At 39.0% G+C, this 21815-nt stretch overlaps 1 protein-coding gene across 1 annotated transcript in view; it reads left to right on the plus strand.

Moving 5' to 3' along the window:
* ash2 (Set1/Ash2 histone methyltransferase complex subunit ash2) overlaps nt 1-21815 on the plus strand; it is a 347019-nt gene that overhangs the window by 102926 nt on the left and 222278 nt on the right. The window contains exons 3-4 of the mRNA XM_090370069.1: nt 7787-7876; nt 21152-21240. Of these exons, the coding sequence (XP_090226195.1) occupies nt 7787-7876; nt 21152-21240 (179 nt within the window). The remainder of the gene's footprint in view (nt 1-7786; nt 7877-21151; nt 21241-21815) is intronic.

Raw genomic sequence — 21815 nt, forward strand, 5'->3', positions numbered from 1 at the left:
GGTATGACATCATTTGTATCACAGAGACATGGCTATCCCCCAATGAAGAAGACCTCGCATTTTCTCAAACCACTTGCTTCTCGGGCATTTTTGCCTCCAGGGAACGGACAACTGGTGGTGGTGTAGGCATTCTCTTCAACACAAAAAAATTCTCACTGACAAGCTCAGCAACACTAAAAACAGAACTGTTGGAAGCTGCAAGAGCCTCACTCAGCATTCAAGGCCACAGACTTGACGTGTGCACAGTCTACATCCCCCCTCCCACAGTAAAGAACACTTTACAAGAGATCTCCAACTGGATCATTAATCAAGACCACCCTAAAGCAACATTACTAGTGTGTGGAGACTTTAATATTAGCTCAGGCCAACACAGTCTTCGCAAATTGTTATCTTCTAATCTGGCATCAGTAGGTCTGACCCTCCAAAATTTTTCCGCTACCAGAGGCTCTAACCTGTTAGACCTAATATTTGCAACAGACACCCTCACCATTGACAGCCAACCAGAAACAGCCTTCATGTCAGACCATCTACCAGTAGGCCTCATTCTTCCAATCACTCCCAGGACATCCTGGCAACATCAGGCACCAGTTAAGAAGACAGTGATTAGCCCTTCTCTCCTCAATCCAGAGAAATGCTGCTTCGCAGCATCTATTTTTCCTTGGGAAGCCCTAAACCAATGTGATCCACAGCTCGGGCTGCACTTTCTTATCTGCTGGCTGCAGTCTGTTGCTCGAACTGCAGCGTCAAAAACAGTTTCAATCTCCTGTCGAAGCAAAGCATGGTGGACCCAAGATCTCAGCCTTAAATTTCGGAATAAACAAAGACTGCATGCAAAATGGAAAGCAAAATTAGATTCATTAGACAGAACTCCATACTCAAGAGCCCCCGCCCAGTTCAATAGAAGCAAATCTGAAGCCATTAAAGCCTATATCGACAAAACAATCAAGGTCAGGAAAGCACCGTTTAAGGCAAGGCATGATGAATTCCCTCAACAACTTAATCCAATTGAATGGCTAGACTACATCACAAGATTTAAGCCAAAGTCAGCATCAGACTTTAAAGGCATTCGCAACAGTTGTCAACAAGATGTCCTCACTTCCATCATCATCACAAAAAGAGAGCTTATCCAGGCCATCAATGATATCCCACCAACTTCTTGCACTGGATATGATGGGGTCCCACAATTCATTCTTAAGAGCGTTAGTGTATTCATCATTGATGCACTCCTAGGTATCTTCAATGGAATCCTCACAACGCAAAGTTTCCCAACAGCCTGGAATCAATATATTGTCCGACCAATCCCCAAAACACAAGGAGCGACATCAATTCCACAATTCAGGCCAATAATGAAAGCCTCATGTCTCCTCAAAGTCATGGAGAAGTGTCTTCTTCCTATCCTAACCAACCAGGTTCTGCCATGTGAATCACCATACATTCACTATGCCTTGAAATGCAGGTCCACCATTACAAACCTATTGCAAACCACCAACACCATTCTGGGGGCTCTACAAGATAGGGCTGAGATGGCAATTGTTTAACTGGATATCCAGTCTGCATTCGACAGCATAGACATCCAGCCCCTCCTGCAACTTTGTGAGGATGGATACCAGATAAAAGGCAATATACTGGAATTCTTGAAGTCGCTACTTACGACCAGGGTCCTTCACTTGACTGTGAATAAAAAATCTTTCACAAGGAAAGTTTGTGTAGCTGTACCCCAGGGCAGAGTTCTCTCAGGGCTCCTCTTTAACGGCTGCCATCCACCCATTCCTGTGTCAGCAAACAGAATTTATCAGTTATGCAGACGACTTGAAGCTCCTCTATCGGATCAACGGGACCGCCCGACCTGATTCTGTTTCTGGAAACATTATCAACAGCCTCAAGAATATGATTACATACTTGGCACAGTTCTCTCTTAAGATAAATCCAAAAAAATCTGCACAAATGGTATTTTCCCTCAAATCAAACCCAACGCAACTAAACCTGGAAATCCACGGAACCCCCATCACCCCAGTCATCAAGCACAAAGATCTCGGCGTTATATTCGACCCAAACTCAGTTTCAAACACCATGTTGCAGACATTCACAACAAGGTCTGCAGAGCAAGATGGCTTGCCAAACAACACCTCCTTCATGATACAGAGCCTGAGTACACGCTCCAATACATATACCGGTTTCTGCAGCCAGCCATCACCTATGGGTCAGAAATCTGGGCGTCGCAACGAAAACCACGCTAAAAACCATTGCATCTGATGAGTACTGGCTTCTTCGGTGGGTCCTCTTCAAGCATAAACTGCCACCACTCATACATACTTCAGATATCGCCCAACTTCTAAATTACAGAAAAGTCTCCAAACGGATATTTGCCCTCCGCTTGCTTGTGTCAATTAAAATGATAGCGGATGAAGTCAATACGCCAAATTTTTGGCAGATGTGCAATTGGAGGATCCCCCCAAAACCCTTAAGAGCCCTCCCCTCTCTGCAGTCTGTGGCGTGGAGGCTCAGAATAGGGGATAGATTCCTGCCCATGGAGATGCTCCACAATGTCCAGGAGATGGATGTGGACTACAAAAAGTTCATAGAGGACAAATCATACAGAAGACGCATCATCAGGGACCAGCTTTCGTCTTCAACCGAGTGATTGCCATCCTCTTTTCATCGCTTTTCATGTGTCTTCATTTCACATGTTAATATTAATTTTATATGTAAAATATGTAATTATACGTTTTATGTCCTAATATATGTTTTAAGTAGTATGAGGCCATAGTAAAGTAAACCATAGTATGAGGCCACTATAAATTTTCCTGGGTAAGAATTTTTGATCCAGTCCGCCTCTGTTTATCGATATTGGTTTTGTTTTTCTCTGTGAATCTGCAGTGTCTTCACCAGGACGCTTCCTTTTCACACCTTTTAAGTACTTTACTCATTTTTAGGGAATAAAGCACAATTACAAAATGAGGAGGCATGCTTGATACACATAAACAAAGCTGCGTGCGTGTAGCAACTGAATAAACAACACCATAAAGGCAGAGATACACTATTAACACCTCACATTTTACTAAAGCACATTTCTAGGGGTTGCTACCATAAAACAAAACAATTTCCAGTTGCGTTTCTGCGAGTGAAATCTGTTATAAACTAGTAGTAAACTCGATCTAATTGCATTTGCGATTATACCGATAGCTGGAATTGTGTTGGTTTTTCCGTTATTATGGTGAAATATGGTTTCCCTTTACTGATATAAAAAACAAATACATTTTCAGAATCTTCTCTTCATTCCTATCGTGTTGTGTTCGGTTGGGGTGATTCTGCGTTCGACTGCCATTTCTTGTAAACACAAAGGCGAATCGTACATAAGTGAATTCGGTTCATGTTATATAAGATATTGTTCCTCTATTTATAAATCGTGTATAATCGAATTCGTGTAGTGTAAACACGTGTTATACGAGGACTGACTGTATTATAATATCAAGTTTGTCACTAAGCTTTAATGTTATTCTTTTTTTCTCTGTATGGATTGTATTAACTTTAGGAGCCACAGTGAGGGGTTTTTAATTTAAAATGATTGTAAAACAGCAGTATAATCAATGATATCAGTAAAGAATTCACTTTCAAAATGGAGAATTTAAACAAATAAGGTAATCACATGACTTAGCATTTAGCATTAGCATTAGTAGAGGCATATGATGCAAGAAAGCAAGCTTATTCAGCATCAGCCAAAAAAAAAAAAAAAAAACCCCCTCTCCCATTTCACCCCTCCGTTCGTTCGAAATACCTGTCCAGTTGAGCTTTAAATTTGTTTAGGCTATCAACTTCAACAACAAGTGATGGAAGTCGGTTCCACCAACCAACCACCCGCTGGCCAAAGGCAAATTTCCGCACATCTATCCGACATCCGTCCTTCCTCAATTTGAATTTATGCCCTCTGAGGTGATTATTCTGAGAAAGATGAAGAATCCCATTGGCATTGAGCATGCTCAAACCATTCAAAGCCTTATACACCTCTATCAGATCACCTCGCCGGTGCCTAGTCTCCAGACTCTGTAATTTGCAAAATTTAAGCCTTTCTTCGTAAGAGCAACCCTTTGTTCCATTTACTAATCTTGTTGCCCTTCTCTGTACCCGTTCCAGCAGCTCTACATCCTTCTTGAAATGAGGCCTCCAGAACTGTATACAGTACTCAAGATGTGGCCTAACCATTGCCTTGTACAAGGGAATAATCACCTCCTTATCCCTGCTAGAAAAATTCCTGTATATCATTGACAAGACACCATGAGCTACTCTTGCAGCTCGTCTGCACTGCTCAGAGAACTTCATATCTGCCTGCACAATTACCCCCAGGTCCTTTTCATTCTCCACCACTGTCAGTGTAGTACCGCAGAGTTGATACATTGCTCTGGGGTTACTGTTTCCCATATGTAGTACTTTACATTTGTCAATGTTAAACTTCATTTGCCACCTCTCAGCCCATCTGTTCAACCTTTCCAGATCCTGTTGCAGCAGCATAGCGTCAGTAGTGTCCTTAACGACCCTGCCAACCTTTGTATCATCTGCAAACTTAGACATTAAACTTGATATCCCATCATCAATATCATTCATAAACACCGAAAACAACAATGGACCCAACACTGAACCTTGAGGAACTCCATTAATAACATTAGTCCACGTTGAGCAGTGTCCATTGATTACCACTCTCTGTCTTCTGCCACTCAACCATCTCCTTATCCATAGCAGCAATTTGCCTCCAATGCCACACTGCTCCAATTTGTGCAGCAGTCTTCCATGTGCAACAGTATCAAAAGCCTTTCTAAGATCCAAATATATAATATCAAAGTTATTCCCTGCATCCAGTTCTTTTGTGACTACATCATAGTATCCAATCAAATTGGTGAGGCAAGACCTGCCCTTAACAAAACCATGCTGCGTCTGAGCTATAACTGAATTCTTGTCTAGATGATCCTGCAGTGCTTCTTTAACCAGTGCCTCCATTAATTTACCTGGAACAGAAGTTAAACTAACAGGTCTATAATTACTTGTGTCAGCCTTTGATCCTCCTTTGTGAATTGGGGTTACATTTGCACATCTCCAGTCTATGGGTACCTCCCCTGAGTCCAAAGAAGCTCTCATAATTATGGCTAGGGGTTTGCATACTTCCTTTGCTGCCTCCTTTAATATAACTGGATAGATCCCATCCACCACAGGTGCCTTTTTTATGTTTATCCTCAACAATTTCTCCTCCACTTTCCTCTCAGTTATTACAAAATCATCCAGCTCACTGCCAATGTTTACTTTACCTACATCATTCTCCTTCCTGAATAACTCCTCATGCGTGAATGTAGATGCAAAATACTCGTTTAGATTGTTAGCCACCTGAGCAGGATCCTCAACTGTTGAACCATCAATATCCAGTGGACCAATCTGATTCATCCCTTTCCTTCTCGAGTTCAAGTATGTAAAGAACTCTTTTCTGTTTTTCTTTGCATCCTTTGCCAAGGATTTTTCGTAGTCTGCCTTTGCCTGCCTAATCTCCTTTGTGACTTGGTTACAGACCAACTTATATCTATCATAGGCTTCCATGTCACCCATTAATTTGTATGTATCCCATGCATTTTTCTTCTCTGCCACATGTCTCATTAGTTCATCTGACAACCATTTAGGCCTAAACCTTGAACAATATTTCTTAGTTGGTATGTAAAGTCTGGTAGCCTCCAATATTAGTTCCTTGAATGCTTCCCATTTTGAGTTTGCTGTTGGTAACATCATCAGTTGGTCCCACTGTATAGAATTTAAATACTGTCTCAGACCATCGTAGTCGCCTTTACGAAAACAAAAACCCTTCCCTTTACCTCTGATGGTAGTTACCTCCTTGAGTAAATCCCACTTCAACACACTGTGATCACTGCCACCTACTGGTTCATTTATCTGCAGGTTCTTAATGCATGAAGAATCACTACTGATAATCAGATCAAGAGTTTTGCTCCCTCTTGTTGCCTCACGAACATGCTGATGTAGAAAACAATCATCCAATAAATCCACAAAAGCCTTGCTAGTGTGCGAGTGACCAACCCACAAATTCCAGTCAATATCTGGGAAATTAAAATCCCCCATTATAAGACTCTCTGATTTACTGGCCCACTCTATTTCCCTGTACAATATATTATTATACTCATCAGAGTCATTAGGCCTATAGCACACTCCTACTCTCAATTTTGATTTCCCTATGCTTATGTCACACCAAACTGACTCGACACTGCCCTGTCCATCGATATCGACTGGCTTCACTTCCTTGGACTTTATGTGTTTCTTAATTAATAGCATAACCCCTCCTCCCCTCCTGTCCTGTCTATCCTTTCTATACACATTGTATTCCCCAAATTCCAGTTCCGCATTACTTATATCTGTGTGACACCACGTCTCTGATATCCCAACAATATCTGCCTTTGATGTTTTGAGCAATACCTCAAATTCATCAAATTTATTTACCAAACTCCTAGCATTGGTGTACACGCAGGTATACATGCACCTGTTTCTATTCTTAGCTACCCTAACACAACCCATGTGTTTACTTGTAACGCAATGACTACCAGCAGTCTCTGAAATATCCTGCATCTTGTTTTTCAGACTTCTGCTCATTTGAATAGAAGCAGTGCAAGAATCACTTCCACCTCTGCCAGTGGCTACTGTTAATCTATTAGTCCTTGTATCCCCCCCAACTAGCAGTTTTCCGACCCACCTAACACTGCCTCGACAGCATCAGCAAAAATTCTTGCACCCTTTCTATTTAAGTGTATCCCATCCCTGTAGAAGCAATCTCTCCTGTTAACAAGTACAGTCCAGGCTGAAAAAAATTCTACCCCATGAGCCTTGCACAATCCCTCCAGGGCCGAATTGATCGACAAGGCTATCATCATATACTCCCTCCTATCGTGTCTGGGCAGAATTGCAGACACTTTCAAGTTCAACCCTAATTCACGGCTTTTTTTCAACAGTGACCTGTACTTGCTAAGTAATTCCGCCGGTGTCCTACTCTTAATATCATTAGTGCCAACGTGTACAACTATATCACCTTTTGTGCCCTTAAAAGATGATATCCGCTCTACAACGCATCAACCTTTGCCCCTGGCAGACATACCCTGGTCCTATTCCACCTATCCTTTTTACAAAGCATGTTCCCCGTTTCCCTGACAATAGAGTCACCAACAACTACTAGTTCCTGTGGGACCAGCGCATTCTGCCTAGGGGGTTGCTTCTGTGTTGCCTGATGACCAAGTGCAAGCTCTGGCGTTGATGTGGGCAGCTGAGAGCTTGATGGGCCCCTCAATTTATTTCCTTCGAGGGCATCCACCCTGTCCTTCAAGGTCTCATAAAGGCCCATAACAACGCTGAGTTGTCGCCTGATTTCCTTGCACTCCTTACATCGTGCACACACAAAGACATCCCCCTTGGCGATTTCTTTTTTTTTTTTCAGCACTGCAAGACATTTGTGCTGTTATATAAAATCAGATGTTATATAAACATCTGATTTGAATGTGCCGCTATTTCAGCAGTCTATTTAGTATTTAAATTTGGCGTAACATAGATCCTGTGCCTAACATAAGGCATTGTAGTTGCATAAGAAACTTATGGGAATCCTTATGGGCATGGTATTTGCTGAGAAGTTAAGGAAAGTTAAAATAAAAAGTAAAGTTATTTTATTTTCAAATTTGTAGTAAGATTGATTTTTTGAATATAATTTTATTTTTTAAATTTAAATTTATCAAACTGTCATTGTTTTTTCTAATTATAGTGGAAAGGAAAGAAATCTCAATGTTGTTGAACTTCAGTGTGCAGGTTGCCTGAAATGGTTCCATGAATCTTGCCTGTCAATTCTGTTAGGGTATGCATCTTTTTCATTCTGTCATTAGCGTTAGTAGAGGTATATGATGCAAGAAAGCAAGTTTATAAAGCATCAGCCAAATAAAAAAAAAAAGAAAAACGTTACCATTTTGCCCATTCATTCACTCCAAATGCTTGTTTATTTAAGTTGTCGACCTCCATTATGATGTATGGAAATTTGTTCTGACCATCAACCATCTGCTTGCTAAATGCAAATTTTTGCACATCTGCTCTACAACTGTCTTTCCTCAATTTGAATATATATCCCCTCGGGTGAGTAATTTCAGCAAGAGGAAGAATCCTATCAGCATTGAGCTTGCTCAAACCAAATTCAAAGCCTTATACACCTCAATCAGATCACCTGACAGGTGCCTAGTCTCCAGACACCGCAATTTGCAAAACTTATGCCTCTCTTGATAACAGTAACCATTTATTCCATTCACCATTGTCATTGCCCTTCTCTGTACTCGTTCCAGCAGCTCTACATCGTTCCTAAAATGAGGCCTCCAGACCTGTATGCAATACTCAAGGTGTGGCCTGACCATTGCCTTATACAAGGGGAGAATCACCACCTTACCACTTCTTGCAAAATTCTTGTATATCATTGACAAGACACTATGAGTTACTCTTGCAGCCTGTCTGCACTGCCCAGAAAACTTTATATCTGACTGCACAGTTACCACCAGGACCTTTTCATTCTCCACTACTCTGAGTGAAGTACCCCACACTTGGTACCTTTATATTTGTCAGTGTTAAACTTCAGTTGCCACCTCTCAGCCCATCTGTTCAACTTTTCTAGATCTGTTGCAATAGTGTATTGTTGTTACTCTCATTAATGGCAGACAATACAAAGGTTGTCAATTCTGCCAACCTATCATCTGCAAACTTGGACATTAACCCTGATATCAGGCTTAATGTCCTAGTTTGCAGATGATACAAAAGTTGGTAGGGTTGTTAATATGGGTTGAGCACACTGAATTCATCTGCTTGTTCAGATTACGAACCTGAGGGGGCATAAATTCAAATTGAGGAACGACAGTTGTAGAATAGATGTGCAGAAATTTGCCTTTAGCCAGCGGGTGGTTAATTGCTGGAACAAACTTCCATCTGTCATTGTGGTTGTTGATAGCTTAAATAAATTCAAGGAGGAACTGGACAAACGTTTAGAGGGAATAGATGTGTGAAATTGTTTTTTTTTTTTTTTTTTTGGCTGATGCTACATAAGCTCATATGCTTGCTTTCTTGCGTCACATGCCTCCATTACTACTACTATATACACCTTCATCAATATCATTGATAAATACAGAAAACAACAATGGGCCCAACTCCGAACATTTGGGGACTCCACTAATAACAATCGTCCTCGAAGAGCAGTGCCCATTGATTACCACTCTCTGTCTTCTCCCACTCAATCATCCCTTTATCCATTATGAGAAATGGATAAAGAGAAATGGATAAACATGGCATTATGAGAAAGCAGCAACTTTCTCGTAATGCCATGATGCTCCAATTTGTAAAGTAGTCTTCCATGTGCAACAGTATCAAAAGCTTTCCTAAAATCCAAGTATATGATATCAAAATTATTTTTTGCATCCAGTTCCTTTGTGACCACATCATAGCATCCAGTCAAATTTGTCAGACAAGACTTCCGCTTAACAAACCCATGCTGTGTCTGAACTATAACTGCAGTCCTGTCTAATTGATCCTGTAATGCTTCTTTAACTAGTGACTCCATTATTTTCTCGGTAACAGAAGTTTAACTGCCTGTTGTGTAATTACTCGTGTTACCCTTTGATCCCCTTTGTGAATTATGGCACATTTGCACATATCCACTCCATGGGGACCTCCCCTGAGTCCAATGAAAATTTCTCTCCTATTTCCCCTTTCCTTACCATTTTTTTGTTTTATTCTTTCATGAGCAATGATGTCTTAAAATTTAGTTCAGAATAATAAAATGCAGGTATTAATCACATGTAATCAGCTTTGCATTTATTTCACTGCATGAATTATTAGATTTTATTCTTCCACTCCCCTCATCCAGGAGTTATTTGTTATATATATATATATTGGAGTATTCTCCAATATATACACTGAAAGGACAGAATTCATCGAATACCTGGTTCCTGGGCAACACGATGCTGTCAACCACTCTCGCTAGTGGACAAACCCACCGTTTGGCAGTTATATAGGTAGACTGCATCACTGCATTCGCGTAGTTGGTAATTCGATGTGAATATGGGTAAACGTCGTGAGTTAGCAGACTGAAAGAGGGATGATAATGAGTGCCCGACGCATGGGTCACTATCACGGAGGTGGTACAGAAATTGCACTATCCCCATTTGACAGTATCAAGAATATGCCCTTTCTGGAATAACATCTAATCATGGACAGTGCTGTGGGCGGAGAAAGGTGGTGGATGAATGTGGTTGTTGATGTCTGTCGCATTGTTTCAGCCAACCGTAGAGCGACAGTGGCACAAATTGCCACAGACTTCAATGAGGGAGGTGCCAGAAATGTTTCTACCAAGAACATAATGCGATCATTAACTGCAATAGGTTATGGAAGCCACCAACCCACCAGAATCCCACTGCTAACACCACGACACAGGACTCTCTGCCTCATGTGGGTGAAAGAGCATGAATGATTTGATGTACCTTGGATGATTGGAGATGGGTCTCCTGATCCGATGAGTCCCATTTACGGTTATTTCGAGCGGACGGGTGGGTGTGTATCTGGTGGAAAAAGCACAAACCTATGCACCTATTATGTCAACAAGGAACTGTACAGGCAGGTAGACAGTTGGTAATGGTCTGGGGCTTGTTCATCTGGCACATGTTGGGATCTCTGCTACATCTAAACGCATCTCTAAATGGTCCACATTACATGTTCATCCTTGCAGACCATCTGCATGCCTTCATGGTCATTGTGTACCCACAAGGCAATGGACCCTTCCAGCAGGACAGTGCGCCTTCCCATAGAGCCGTGGTGACTAGCACATGGTTTGATGAACATTCCGCAGATTTTACCACCATGGAATGTCCTCCCTGTTCACCGGACATTAACCCTGTGGAGCATTTTGTGATGCTGTGGAAAGGTCTGTTAGAGCTTTAGATCCTCCACCCAGGAATGCAACGGAATTATGGGCAGCAGTGCAGCAAGCATGGATCGAAATACCTGTAGAACGCTTTCGTGAACTAGTGTGCTCAATGCCTCGCCATGTGGCTGCCCTTATCTGGGCAAAAGGTGGGCCTACCCATTGCTAGGAAGATATCCCATGATTTCTGCCCACTCAGTGTATAATATATTGGAGTGTTCTCCAATGCTATTATAAATAATAGCATTGGAGACTATTCAGATAACTGTGTAAAATAAGCAATAACCATGGTGGGGAGGGGAGAGTTAAAATTAGATTGGACCTCAAGAAGTAGTACTGAATGACTTCTCCCTGGGAATTCCATTATCATCAAACCATTTCTAGAAAAAGAAAGTTAGTTAATGTATGTATTGTGTTACATTTCAGGTATGTTAGTAAACAGTAGTAGTTCATTATTTTTAACAAAATGAATCAACCTTGTTGACATGAAAATTTGTAACAAAGATTCCTAAAATGTTTTAAGTAAGCACTGAATTTTGAAATGGATCAGAACTTTGTTAAAAATTTATAGTAATATTTCTGTAGGGGGGGGGGATGGGGAAGGAATGCTGCGATATTGAAATTGAACTTTGAACTATCCCAGAAGCTAACAGAATATGTGTGAAATTTGGTAGCAATCCAGAGTTTTCTTGTTGATTAATGTTAAAACATACTTTCATTTATGCCGCTTTTTGTGTGTATGGGGAGGGGAAGGGCTAAGTTGGAACCGGACCTGAAATTTTTCCATGAAAAGTTGAAAAGTTGGCCTTGATCTGACTTTTTGTTTTTGAGTAATACAAAAAACATACTTGTTAAGCTGTCATGAAATTAAAACCCACTCCTTTGTCTTAGCATTAGCAAAGGCACATGATGCAAGAAAGCAAGGGTGCCTCCGTTAGCCAAGTGGGCAGGAGCAGCAGTGCGTAGCACACGCTTCTTGATTAGACTGGGGTTCGAGCCCATGACCACCAAATATGGAGGATGCGGAAAGGTCAGGGAATGACCACCGCATATCCACGGAGCAATATGGCCTTAGTTGCTAATGCTCCTAAAAACCAAACAACAACAGCAAGAAAGCAAGCTTATATAGCATCAGCCAAAAAAAAAAAAAAAAACCCCTTATTTCACCAATCCACTCGCTCCAAATGTTTGTTAAGTTCTGCCTTGAATCTATTTAAGCTGTTACACGACAGATGGAAGTTTTGTTAAAGCAATCAACCACCCGCTGGCTAAAGGCATACTTCCTCACATCTATCCTACAACCGTCTTTCCTCAATTTAAATTTATGCCCTCTCAGGTGATTATTTTGAGCAAGAGGAAGAATCCCATCCGCATTGAGCATGCTCAAACCATTCAAGACTTTATACAACTCAATCAGATCAACTCGCAGGTGCCTAGTCTCCAGACACTGTAATTTGCAAAACTTTCTTTGCCTTTCTTTGTAAGAGCAACCCTTTGTTCCATTCACTAATCTTCCCAGAATCTAACAGAATATGTGTTAAATTTGGTAGCAATCCTCAGTTTTCTTGTTGATTAATGTTAAAACATACTTTCATTTACCGCTTTTTGTGTGTGGGGAAGGGAAGGGGTAAGTTGGAACTGGACCTGAAATTTTTCCCTGGACCAACAGAAGAACATAGGTTGAAAAGTTGGCCTTGATCTGACTTTTTGTTTTTGAGTAATACAAAAAACATACTTGTTAAGCTGTCATTAATCGTTTCTAAATTAAAACCCACTCCTTTGTCTTTTTTTACATATCTCTCTCTTTTCTCATCATTCACTTAGAACTAAATTGCTAATAGTTCCTGTACTGTCAGCCCTATGATGTCATCTGTTTCTTGGGTGAGGTCTAGAATATCTTTGTTCCTAGTACTTTCCCTAACGCATTGATACAATTAACAGCATCTGATTTAAAGTTTGTTCTAAATTGATGAGTTTCCCTCCCACTTGCTCCAGTCAACCGGAGCAAATTTAAGTCACCCATAATAAGACACACTTGCTAACTCATTCCATTTTCATGTAGAGGGTCTCATTGTAATCTTCACAATCTTCTGGTCTGTAGATTACACCCACTCTCATTATACCTGTACTTCCAACTATCTCACTCCATACCGAATTTAAACTAGCGTGCATAACTTCTGAATCTGGAAAAGCTGCTTTTGATAAGAAGCATGACTTCACCACACCCTTCTCTCTTCCCTATCTTTTCTAAATAAATAATAACTAGCTGTATGCGTTGCAAAAATTTTGCAATTGGTAGCAGAGTTTTTCTCTAGCTGTCCTAAAGAAATGTAGTCCATGTTTCATCGTCAGCAGGTAAGCCAGTACGTATTGAATCCTTTCTCATTTCTTGTATCTGAGGAAACTTTTAAATTTTCTTTAATTTCACCATCTTTCCAATTATTCAAAATGTGCACGTTGCATAACAATTTCACACGTACAAAATGTAGTACAGTCTCAATAATCTTTGAAAATTACAATTTTTATTTTCTTGTGCCCTTCTGGTAACCTTATTTTAACATGCTAGAATGATCTGACCCAAGGTGTTGCTACATACAGTTGGCCATGACTAAATACAGGGTTCGTAAGTGAAATTCCGACTCTATCAAACATTTGCTTTTCACTTTTGTTTATAGCCATCACAAAAGCTAGCCGAATAGGAAACAGCTGTCTCTTAAATGAGAATGGCAAAGTCAAATCAGATGGAGTCAAATCTACATGCGGTAAGAGTTCCCGTTTCCCTTTAGCTTCTCCTGTTATTATTTCTAGATCCAAACAATTCTGATGCATAACTTTGACTATAAGTCTTGTACCATTGATTAATCCTTCTGAAATTGCCATATTTCGCAGTAAAATAAAATGATCCCCAACAATGAACACACCTTTCACTAAGTAAGCCAGTACTGTGACATATTAAATCTTTCAGATCCTTAAATGCACATTTCAGGCTGATCCTGGATGCATTTGCAGGAGCACGAAAACGTGTGTTTATTCTTTGCTGCAAGGTACATTCAACATGACTAGTCAAAGTAGCATGCAGGTGTAGCAGGGCTAAGGTAGGCAGCACTAGTAGACAAAACTGACCCATTCTGTAAAATAAAACTATTTAGAATTTAATATTTTCCCATTTTTCTGCTCACCTAGGAAGAAATATCTTCAATTTGAGACCACTCTTTCAGCCCAGTTGGTTGTCTGTCATTCACAATAGCCGTTTCAAGAAAACAGCTTCCATATTAATATATAGATAATAAATAAAGAGTTGTTTATACTCTGGCATGGCCACTAGGTCAAAAGAGTTTACATTAATTATTTTGACAATGAATTCGGTTATTCATGTTGAAACTCATTGGGTGAAGTCACGTTTCTGTTAGTCCTATGTAGTATTTTTTGACTTGTAGAGCATTGTTCATTATGAAGTTGTCCTCCATGGTCAAACAGTGAATCAGGAATGCTACAAAACAGTTCTATGGCAATTGTGTAGTGCTGGTTGAAGAAAGTGGCTGGAAAAGTGTGCTTCAAGGAATTGGCACTTGTTTCATGACAGTGTTCCTGAATGTTTGGTGCTTTCTATTCAAGAACTTCTTGTAAAGCATTCCTTCACTGTGATCCTTCATCAGCCATTCCAGATTTAGCTCTCAGATTTTTTTTTTTTTTTTTTTGTTTCCCAAGCTTAAAGCCTCCTTGAAAGGTTGAAAATTTGCAGCAACTGAGGAAATAATTGTTCGGAATGTTAAGCAGGAACTTTAACAGTTCCAAAAGAAGACTTTGAAATACTTTATGAAGTTGCAGAATTGGTGTAACTTCAAAGGAGATCTATCCAAATAGCTGATAAGCTTCATCATTTTCAAAATATTTCAGTTACCAATTGCTTTTGATCATATCTTATATGAATAATATTAAGAAATTTTACACTGAAATTAGTGGTAGCGATGGAGAATTTCTACTTCAAAAACCCAGCATAAGCGAATTAAAATCTCTCTACAGAACAGTTGGTAACTTAGAAGCATTTATGATCACAAATTGAAAAAAGCAATGTGAGAAGGTGCTGAGAATGACAGGAATAGAATTTAAATAAAAGATTCATTTAAAAAAAGAAATGGCAGATCACTTTTTGTCCCAACCACCACACTTGAGTTAATTGCTGATCTCCATGTAATTCTCCATTTGGGGAAAGAAAACTTAATTTTATTCTTTCTCAAACCCAGTTTTCTTTTATTTCTAGCAAAAAATAATCTGCTGCTTTCATGCCCTTCTTCAACAATGCTCATTTTCCAACCATATGCCTATCTTTACTGGTGATAATCGATAACCCTTACCTCTAAACATTATTGTTGTGAGCATGTCACACACATTGCTTTCTCTGCAGTGTACAACTAAACTTTCTCTTTACTCATCTTTTTGAGCTATATTTCTACCAAGTTCACATTTGATGACTTAATCAATAGTTCAAATTCATCAAACTTATTGATGAATTTTTACTGATTTTATTGAAATTGTAAATTTCAATTCATCAATGATGAGTTTTTATTGACTTAATATTGCACTGGTCACATGAATGGCCCATGCAATGTTGGATCAGTTTGGTGTGACATAAGCACTGAGAAGACAAATATAAGAGAAATGTGTTACAGGCTTAATGATTGTGATGAGTATAATGAACACCTGTACATACAAGTAGAGTAGGCCAGTAAATCCGATTGTTTTGTAATGGGGGATTTTAACTTTTCAGGTATTCACTGGAACTTGAGGATTGGTTACTCTCATGTTAGCAAGTTTTGTGGATTTCTTGGCTGACTGTTTTCTACATCAGCATGTTAGAGAGGCAATCTAAGAAAGCAGTTCTTTTGACTGATTATTGGCAGAAACTTTTCATACATTAAAATCTGCAGATAAAAGAACTGGGTGGCAGTTATCACAGTGTATTGATGTGGGATTTATTTAAAAGCAAAGGGAAAGGCTTTTGCTTTTTAAAGGTGACTACAATGGTCTTAAACAGTATTTAAAATCTATAAATCTATTTAGTGAAACCAGCTGATGATGTTACCAACAGTAAAATGGTGAGCATTCAGGGTAGTAATCATAGAAACTACTAGGCTTTTTATACCAAGTAAGAAATACCATTCCAGTCCTAGACCTAAATTGGTGTCAGATAAACTGATGAGACTTGTGTAAAGAAGAAAAATATGTGAGATTCATATAAATATCAGGTGATACAGAAGCATGCAGTAGATAGAAACTAAGTTTGCAATCATGTCACAGTGGAGGTTAGCCAAGATAGGGCAAATTGCCAGACTTCTCTGGCAAAGAATGCAAAGAAAAGCAGCAAAAACTTATGAAAACACTCATAGGTAGGAAAAGAATCACATTGGTCTGCTAGATATGAATGGTTTAACTGTTGATGCTGAGAATAGTTATTTTGCATTTACGTTCACATGTGTGGAATTTTTAGCGATGCCTGTAAGTGTATCATTATCATTCAAATATGGAAATAAATGATTTTGTAATATCTGAATGGAAAGTTGAAGAAATTGTTGAAGCGAAATGTAAAAATGCCATTTTTCGTGGATGGTTTCTATCCAGAGGAGGCAAGCAAACCTTTTGCCTTTGTATGTGAGCATCCTTTTATTCAGGATAGGCCCTAAGGACTGGAGATGTGCAAATATATCCCTAATTCATAAAGTGGGGGGGGGGGGGGAATCATAAGTAATTTCGGAACTAGTAGTAGTAGTAGTAGTGGCATGTGATGCAAGAAAGCAAATGTATCAGCTTATGCAGCATAAGCCAAAAAAAAAAAAAAAATTACACCATTCCCTCCAAATGCCTGTCCAGTTCCTCCTTAAATTTATTCAACCTATCAACTTCCACAACGACAGATGGAAGTTTGTTCCAGCAATTAACCACCCACTGGCTAAAGGCAAATTTCCGCACATCTATTCTACATCTGTCTTTTCTTAATTTGAATTTATGCCCCTTTAGGTTTGTAATCTGAACAAGTGGAAGGATCCCATCAGAATTCAGCGTGCTCAACCCATTCAAGGCCTTATATACCTCAATCAGATCACCGCGCAGGTGCCTAGTCTCCAGCCACTGCAATTTGCAGAACTTAAGCCTCTCTTCATTCCCCTCACCAATCTTGTTGCCCTTCTCTGTACACGCTCAAGTAAATCTACATCCTTCCTAAAATGAGGCCTCCAGACCTGTACGCAGTACTCAAGGCATGGCCTGACCATTGCCTTATACAGAGGGATAATCACCTCCTTTTCCCTGCTAGCAAAATTCCTATATATCATTGACAAAACCCCATGACCTGCCCTGGCAGCCTGTCTACATTGTCAGAGAACTTCATATCTGACTGCACAATTACTCCCAGGTCTTTTTCATTTTCTACCACCTTAAGTGTAGTACCACACAGTTGGTACGTTTCTCTGGGGTTACTTCTACCCATATGCAGTACTTTGCATTTGTCAAGGTTAAACTTCAATTGCCACTTCTTAGCCCATCTGCCCAAATTATCTAGATCCTGTTGCAGTAGCACACTGCCATTACTGTCATTAACAACCCTGCTAACCTTTGTATCATCTGCAAACTTCGACATTAAGCTTGATATACTTTCGTCAATATCATTGATAAATATACAAAACAACAGTGGACCTAACACCGAACCCTGTGGGGCTCCACTAATAACATTAGTCCAAGAAGAGCAGCACCCATTGATTACCACCCTCTGTCTTCTCCCACTTAACCATCCTTTTATCCATTGTAGCAGCTTACCCTTAATACCATTCTGCTCCAATTTGTACAATAGTCTTCCATGCGCAACAGTGTCAAAAGCTTTCCTGAAATCCAAATATATGATATCAAAATTATTTTTTGCATCCAGTTCCTTTGTAACCACATCATAATATCCTATCAAATTTGTCAGACAAGACTTTCCCTTAACAAACCCATGCTGTGTCTGAATTATTGCTGCAGTCTTGTCTAGATGATCCTGCAATGCATCTTTAACCAGCGACGCCATTATTTTACTCGGAATAGAAGTTAAACTAACTGGTCTGTAATTACTCGTGTCACCCTTCGATCCCCCTTTGTGAATTGGGGATATATTTGCACATCTCCAGTCCGTGGGAACCTCCCCTGAGTCCAAGGATGCTCTCATAATTATGGCTAAGGGTTTGCTTAGTTGCTTTGCCGCCTCCTTTAATATAACTGGATAGATCCCATCCACCCCAGGTGCTTTTCTTACGTTTAACTTCAACAATTTCTCTTCCACTTTGCTCTCAGTTATTACAAGATCATTAAGCACCCTGCTACAATTTGATAACCTTCTGCCATTTTCAAACCTTGATAACTCCTCGTGTGAATGTAGATGCAAAATACTCATTCAGTTTGTTTGCTATCTGAGCAGGATCATCAACAGTCGAACCATCGATGTCAAGTGGACCAATCAGATTCATCCCCTTCCTTTTAGAGTTTATATAAGTAAAGAAATCCTTGCTGTTTTTCTTAGCATCTTTTGCCAAGGATTTCTCGTAATCTGCCTTCGCCTGCCAAACCTCCTTTGTGACCTGATTACAGATTAACTTATATCTGCCATAGGCTTCTGAGTCGCTTGATAATTTATATGCATCCCATGCATTTTTCTTCTCTGTTACGAGTCTCATTAGTTCATTTGACAACCATTTAGGCCTAAACCTTGAACAATATTTCTTAATAGGTATGAAACTTTTAGTAGCTTCCATGATTAATTCCTTGAATGCTTCCCACTTAGAATTTACTGTTGGTAACATCGTCAGTTGATCCCACTGTACAGAATTTAAAAACTGTCGGAGACCACTGTACTTGCCTTTACAGAAGCAAAAACCCTTTCCTTTACCCCTAATGGTAATTAAATGTTTAAGTAAATCCCACATCAGTACACTGTGATCCCTGCCACCTAGTGGTTCTTTTATCTGCAAATTCCTAATACATGAATGATCACTGCTGATAACCAGATCAAGAGTATTACTTTCTCTGGTTGCCTCTCGAACATGCTGCTGCAGAAAACAATCATCCAATAAATCCACAAAAGTCTGACTAGTGTGTGAGTGCCCAACCCACAAGTTCCAGTCAATATCTGGGAAGTTAAAATCCCCCATTATAAGACATTCCGATTTACTAGCCCACTCTATTTCTCTGTACAATTGTTCATTGTACTCATTCAAGTCATTAGGCCTATAACACAATCCTACTCTAATTTTTGCTTTCGCAGTGCTTATGTCACACCAAACTGACTCAACAGTGCACTGTTCATCTATATCAACTGGATGCACTTCTTTTGATTTTATGTTTTTCTTTATTAACAGCATAACACCTCCTCCCTTCCGATCCTGTCTATCCTTTTTGTACACATTGTACTCCCCAAATTCCAGTTCGGCATTCCTTATATCTGTGTGACACCACGTCTCTGATATCCCAACAATATCCGCCTTTGATATCTTGACCAACACTTCAAATTCATCAAATTTATTTACTGTACTTCTAGCATTGGTATACATGTTTAACTTGGCATCTGTTCCAGGGAGTCACTGATTAAAGTAATGCAGGATTATCATATAAACAGGAAGACAGTTGTTCTGCAGTCATAGCATGAATTTGTTAAGGACTAATGTTTGACCATCTAATCAGATACTATGATGCAGTAACAGGAACTGGATGCAATAATTTTGCATCCAGTTCCAAAACAGTTTTGACATCACATACTTAGATTTTTTCAAAAAAAGCCTTGGATACTCTTTCACATAACAGGCTGCTCTACAAATTGGAGTAGTGTGGCATTAGGGGCAATTACTGCTGTGAATAAAGGGAAGTGGGAGGAGTTGTTATTAGAGGGCGCTGATTTTCTTCTACAGATTTATTTGTGGAGTCACCCAGGATTCAATGCTGATCCTGTTATTATTGTTGTTAGAATTTATTAGTGATACTGATGACAGCATATTGGGATTATACTTTCATATAATGTCAGATTATATGAAAGTAGGTAGGGTGGTTAATGACAGTAATAAGGGTATCTCACTGCAACAAGATCTAGATAAATTTGGCAAATATTTCAGGATACGGATGGATGAACTGATTTTTTTTTTTTTTTTGGCTGATGCTATATAAGCTTGCTTTTGCCATTACTACTACTACTACTAGGCAATGGACTTGAGAGGTAACAACTGAAGTTTAACATTGACAAATGCAAAGCATGTCATATGGGTAGTGCCAGATTAACATACCAACTCTGGTACCACACTCAGGATGGTGTTGAATGAAAAAGACCAGGCAGTAATTGTGTGGAAGTAATATAAAATTCTTTGAGCAGGGTGGACAGAATGCCAAGATAGTTCATAGGGGTTTTGTTGATGATATCCAGGAATTTTGCAGCATGGACAAAGAGGTTATTGTCAAGTTGTATAAGGTAGTAGTCAGTCTTAATCTAAAGTGGGTACTCGGAATAAATTCAAGGAAGAACTAGACAAACTATTAGAGGTGGAGGGACAGGAGATGATGGGAGTGTTTTTACGTTTTTTTTTTTGGTTGATGCTGTTTATCATTGCATTCTTGTACCATTTGCCAGTACTAATACTAACACATTACTTTATTATTGAGCTATTATTTAAACTGAACTGAGATTTTTAAATGAGTTATCTGAGAAGTATATTTTTATTATGTATGTGAATATTACTTAACTCATTTAATTTTATTTAATCTTCAAAGACTAGACTGATCTTTAAAAACTATTTTATGTGATACTCAGCATTACTAAGTTTGGTCAATTCTGCCATTATATTATTGGTGACCATTGAGCAAAAAAAGTTGATCAGAAATATTGAAAAATAGCTCCAGTGTTAGCTTTTCAATGTAGAGATATTTCTTTAAAAGTGTTGAGATAGCTCTCAACATTGTTTAAGACACTTAACTCTTCAGAATTTTATGCACTATATAATATACATTTTCTGAAAATTTTGAAGACTACAACCTTCTTTGGCATTTCATTCTTTCCATTTATCATGGCATGCTCTATTTGTAAAGAATACTTTAATTCAACTTGGAATAAATACAATAAATGCAAATAATGCCGACCTGCACTGTATTCAATTTCATATTTTAAATTTATTTCAGAAAATGTGTTTCCTTTATGACTTACTATACCTTTCTTTGCAAGAGTTGCAGTCCATCTGGAAATGAAAATTTTTCTAAAAAACAACCAAGTAAGTATAATGTAATGTTTTAATCTGTGAAAATAAGTTTTCATATTTAAGTTTCTTCAGTGCTGATGGTGTATGATCCTCCCAAAGTATCAGTTAATTAATAATGATCATTTAATGAGTATGAGTATCTTTTCTCATGTTCAAGTGATGATAATTATTTAATTCTGAACAAAATGGAAGTCACATTAAATTTTTTGTGTACAATCGGAAAATCGGCCTTTGCATATGGAGTGGATGCTTGAGCTAGGAAAAAAAAAAAGGTAAGTGAGAGTTCCCAATTCAGAAATTCATATACAAAACTGCTGGTTATAGATATATAAATAAGCAATGAGTAGGTCCAATATAGTGAAGTGTGAGAGTGCAGTAAGGACCATGGACCACAAATGCACGTGCATTTGAGTGGAGTATGTGGAGTATGAGACTGCTAAATCATATTTAGCACTCACTCACATTATTGCTAAATATGATTAACAAATGTATTCATTGTAAAAATAATTGATTGTAAACTGCTTTGATTTAGTGGTTGTGCCAGGAATATAAACAACAACACTTTAAATGTGAAATTTTCAAGAACA

This window comes from Mastigoproctus giganteus, chromosome 3 (genome assembly GCF_048544385.1).
Source record: "Mastigoproctus giganteus isolate SK-2022 chromosome 3, ASM4854438v1, whole genome shotgun sequence".
In the NCBI taxonomy this organism is placed as follows: Eukaryota; Metazoa; Arthropoda; class Arachnida; order Uropygi; family Thelyphonidae; genus Mastigoproctus; species Mastigoproctus giganteus.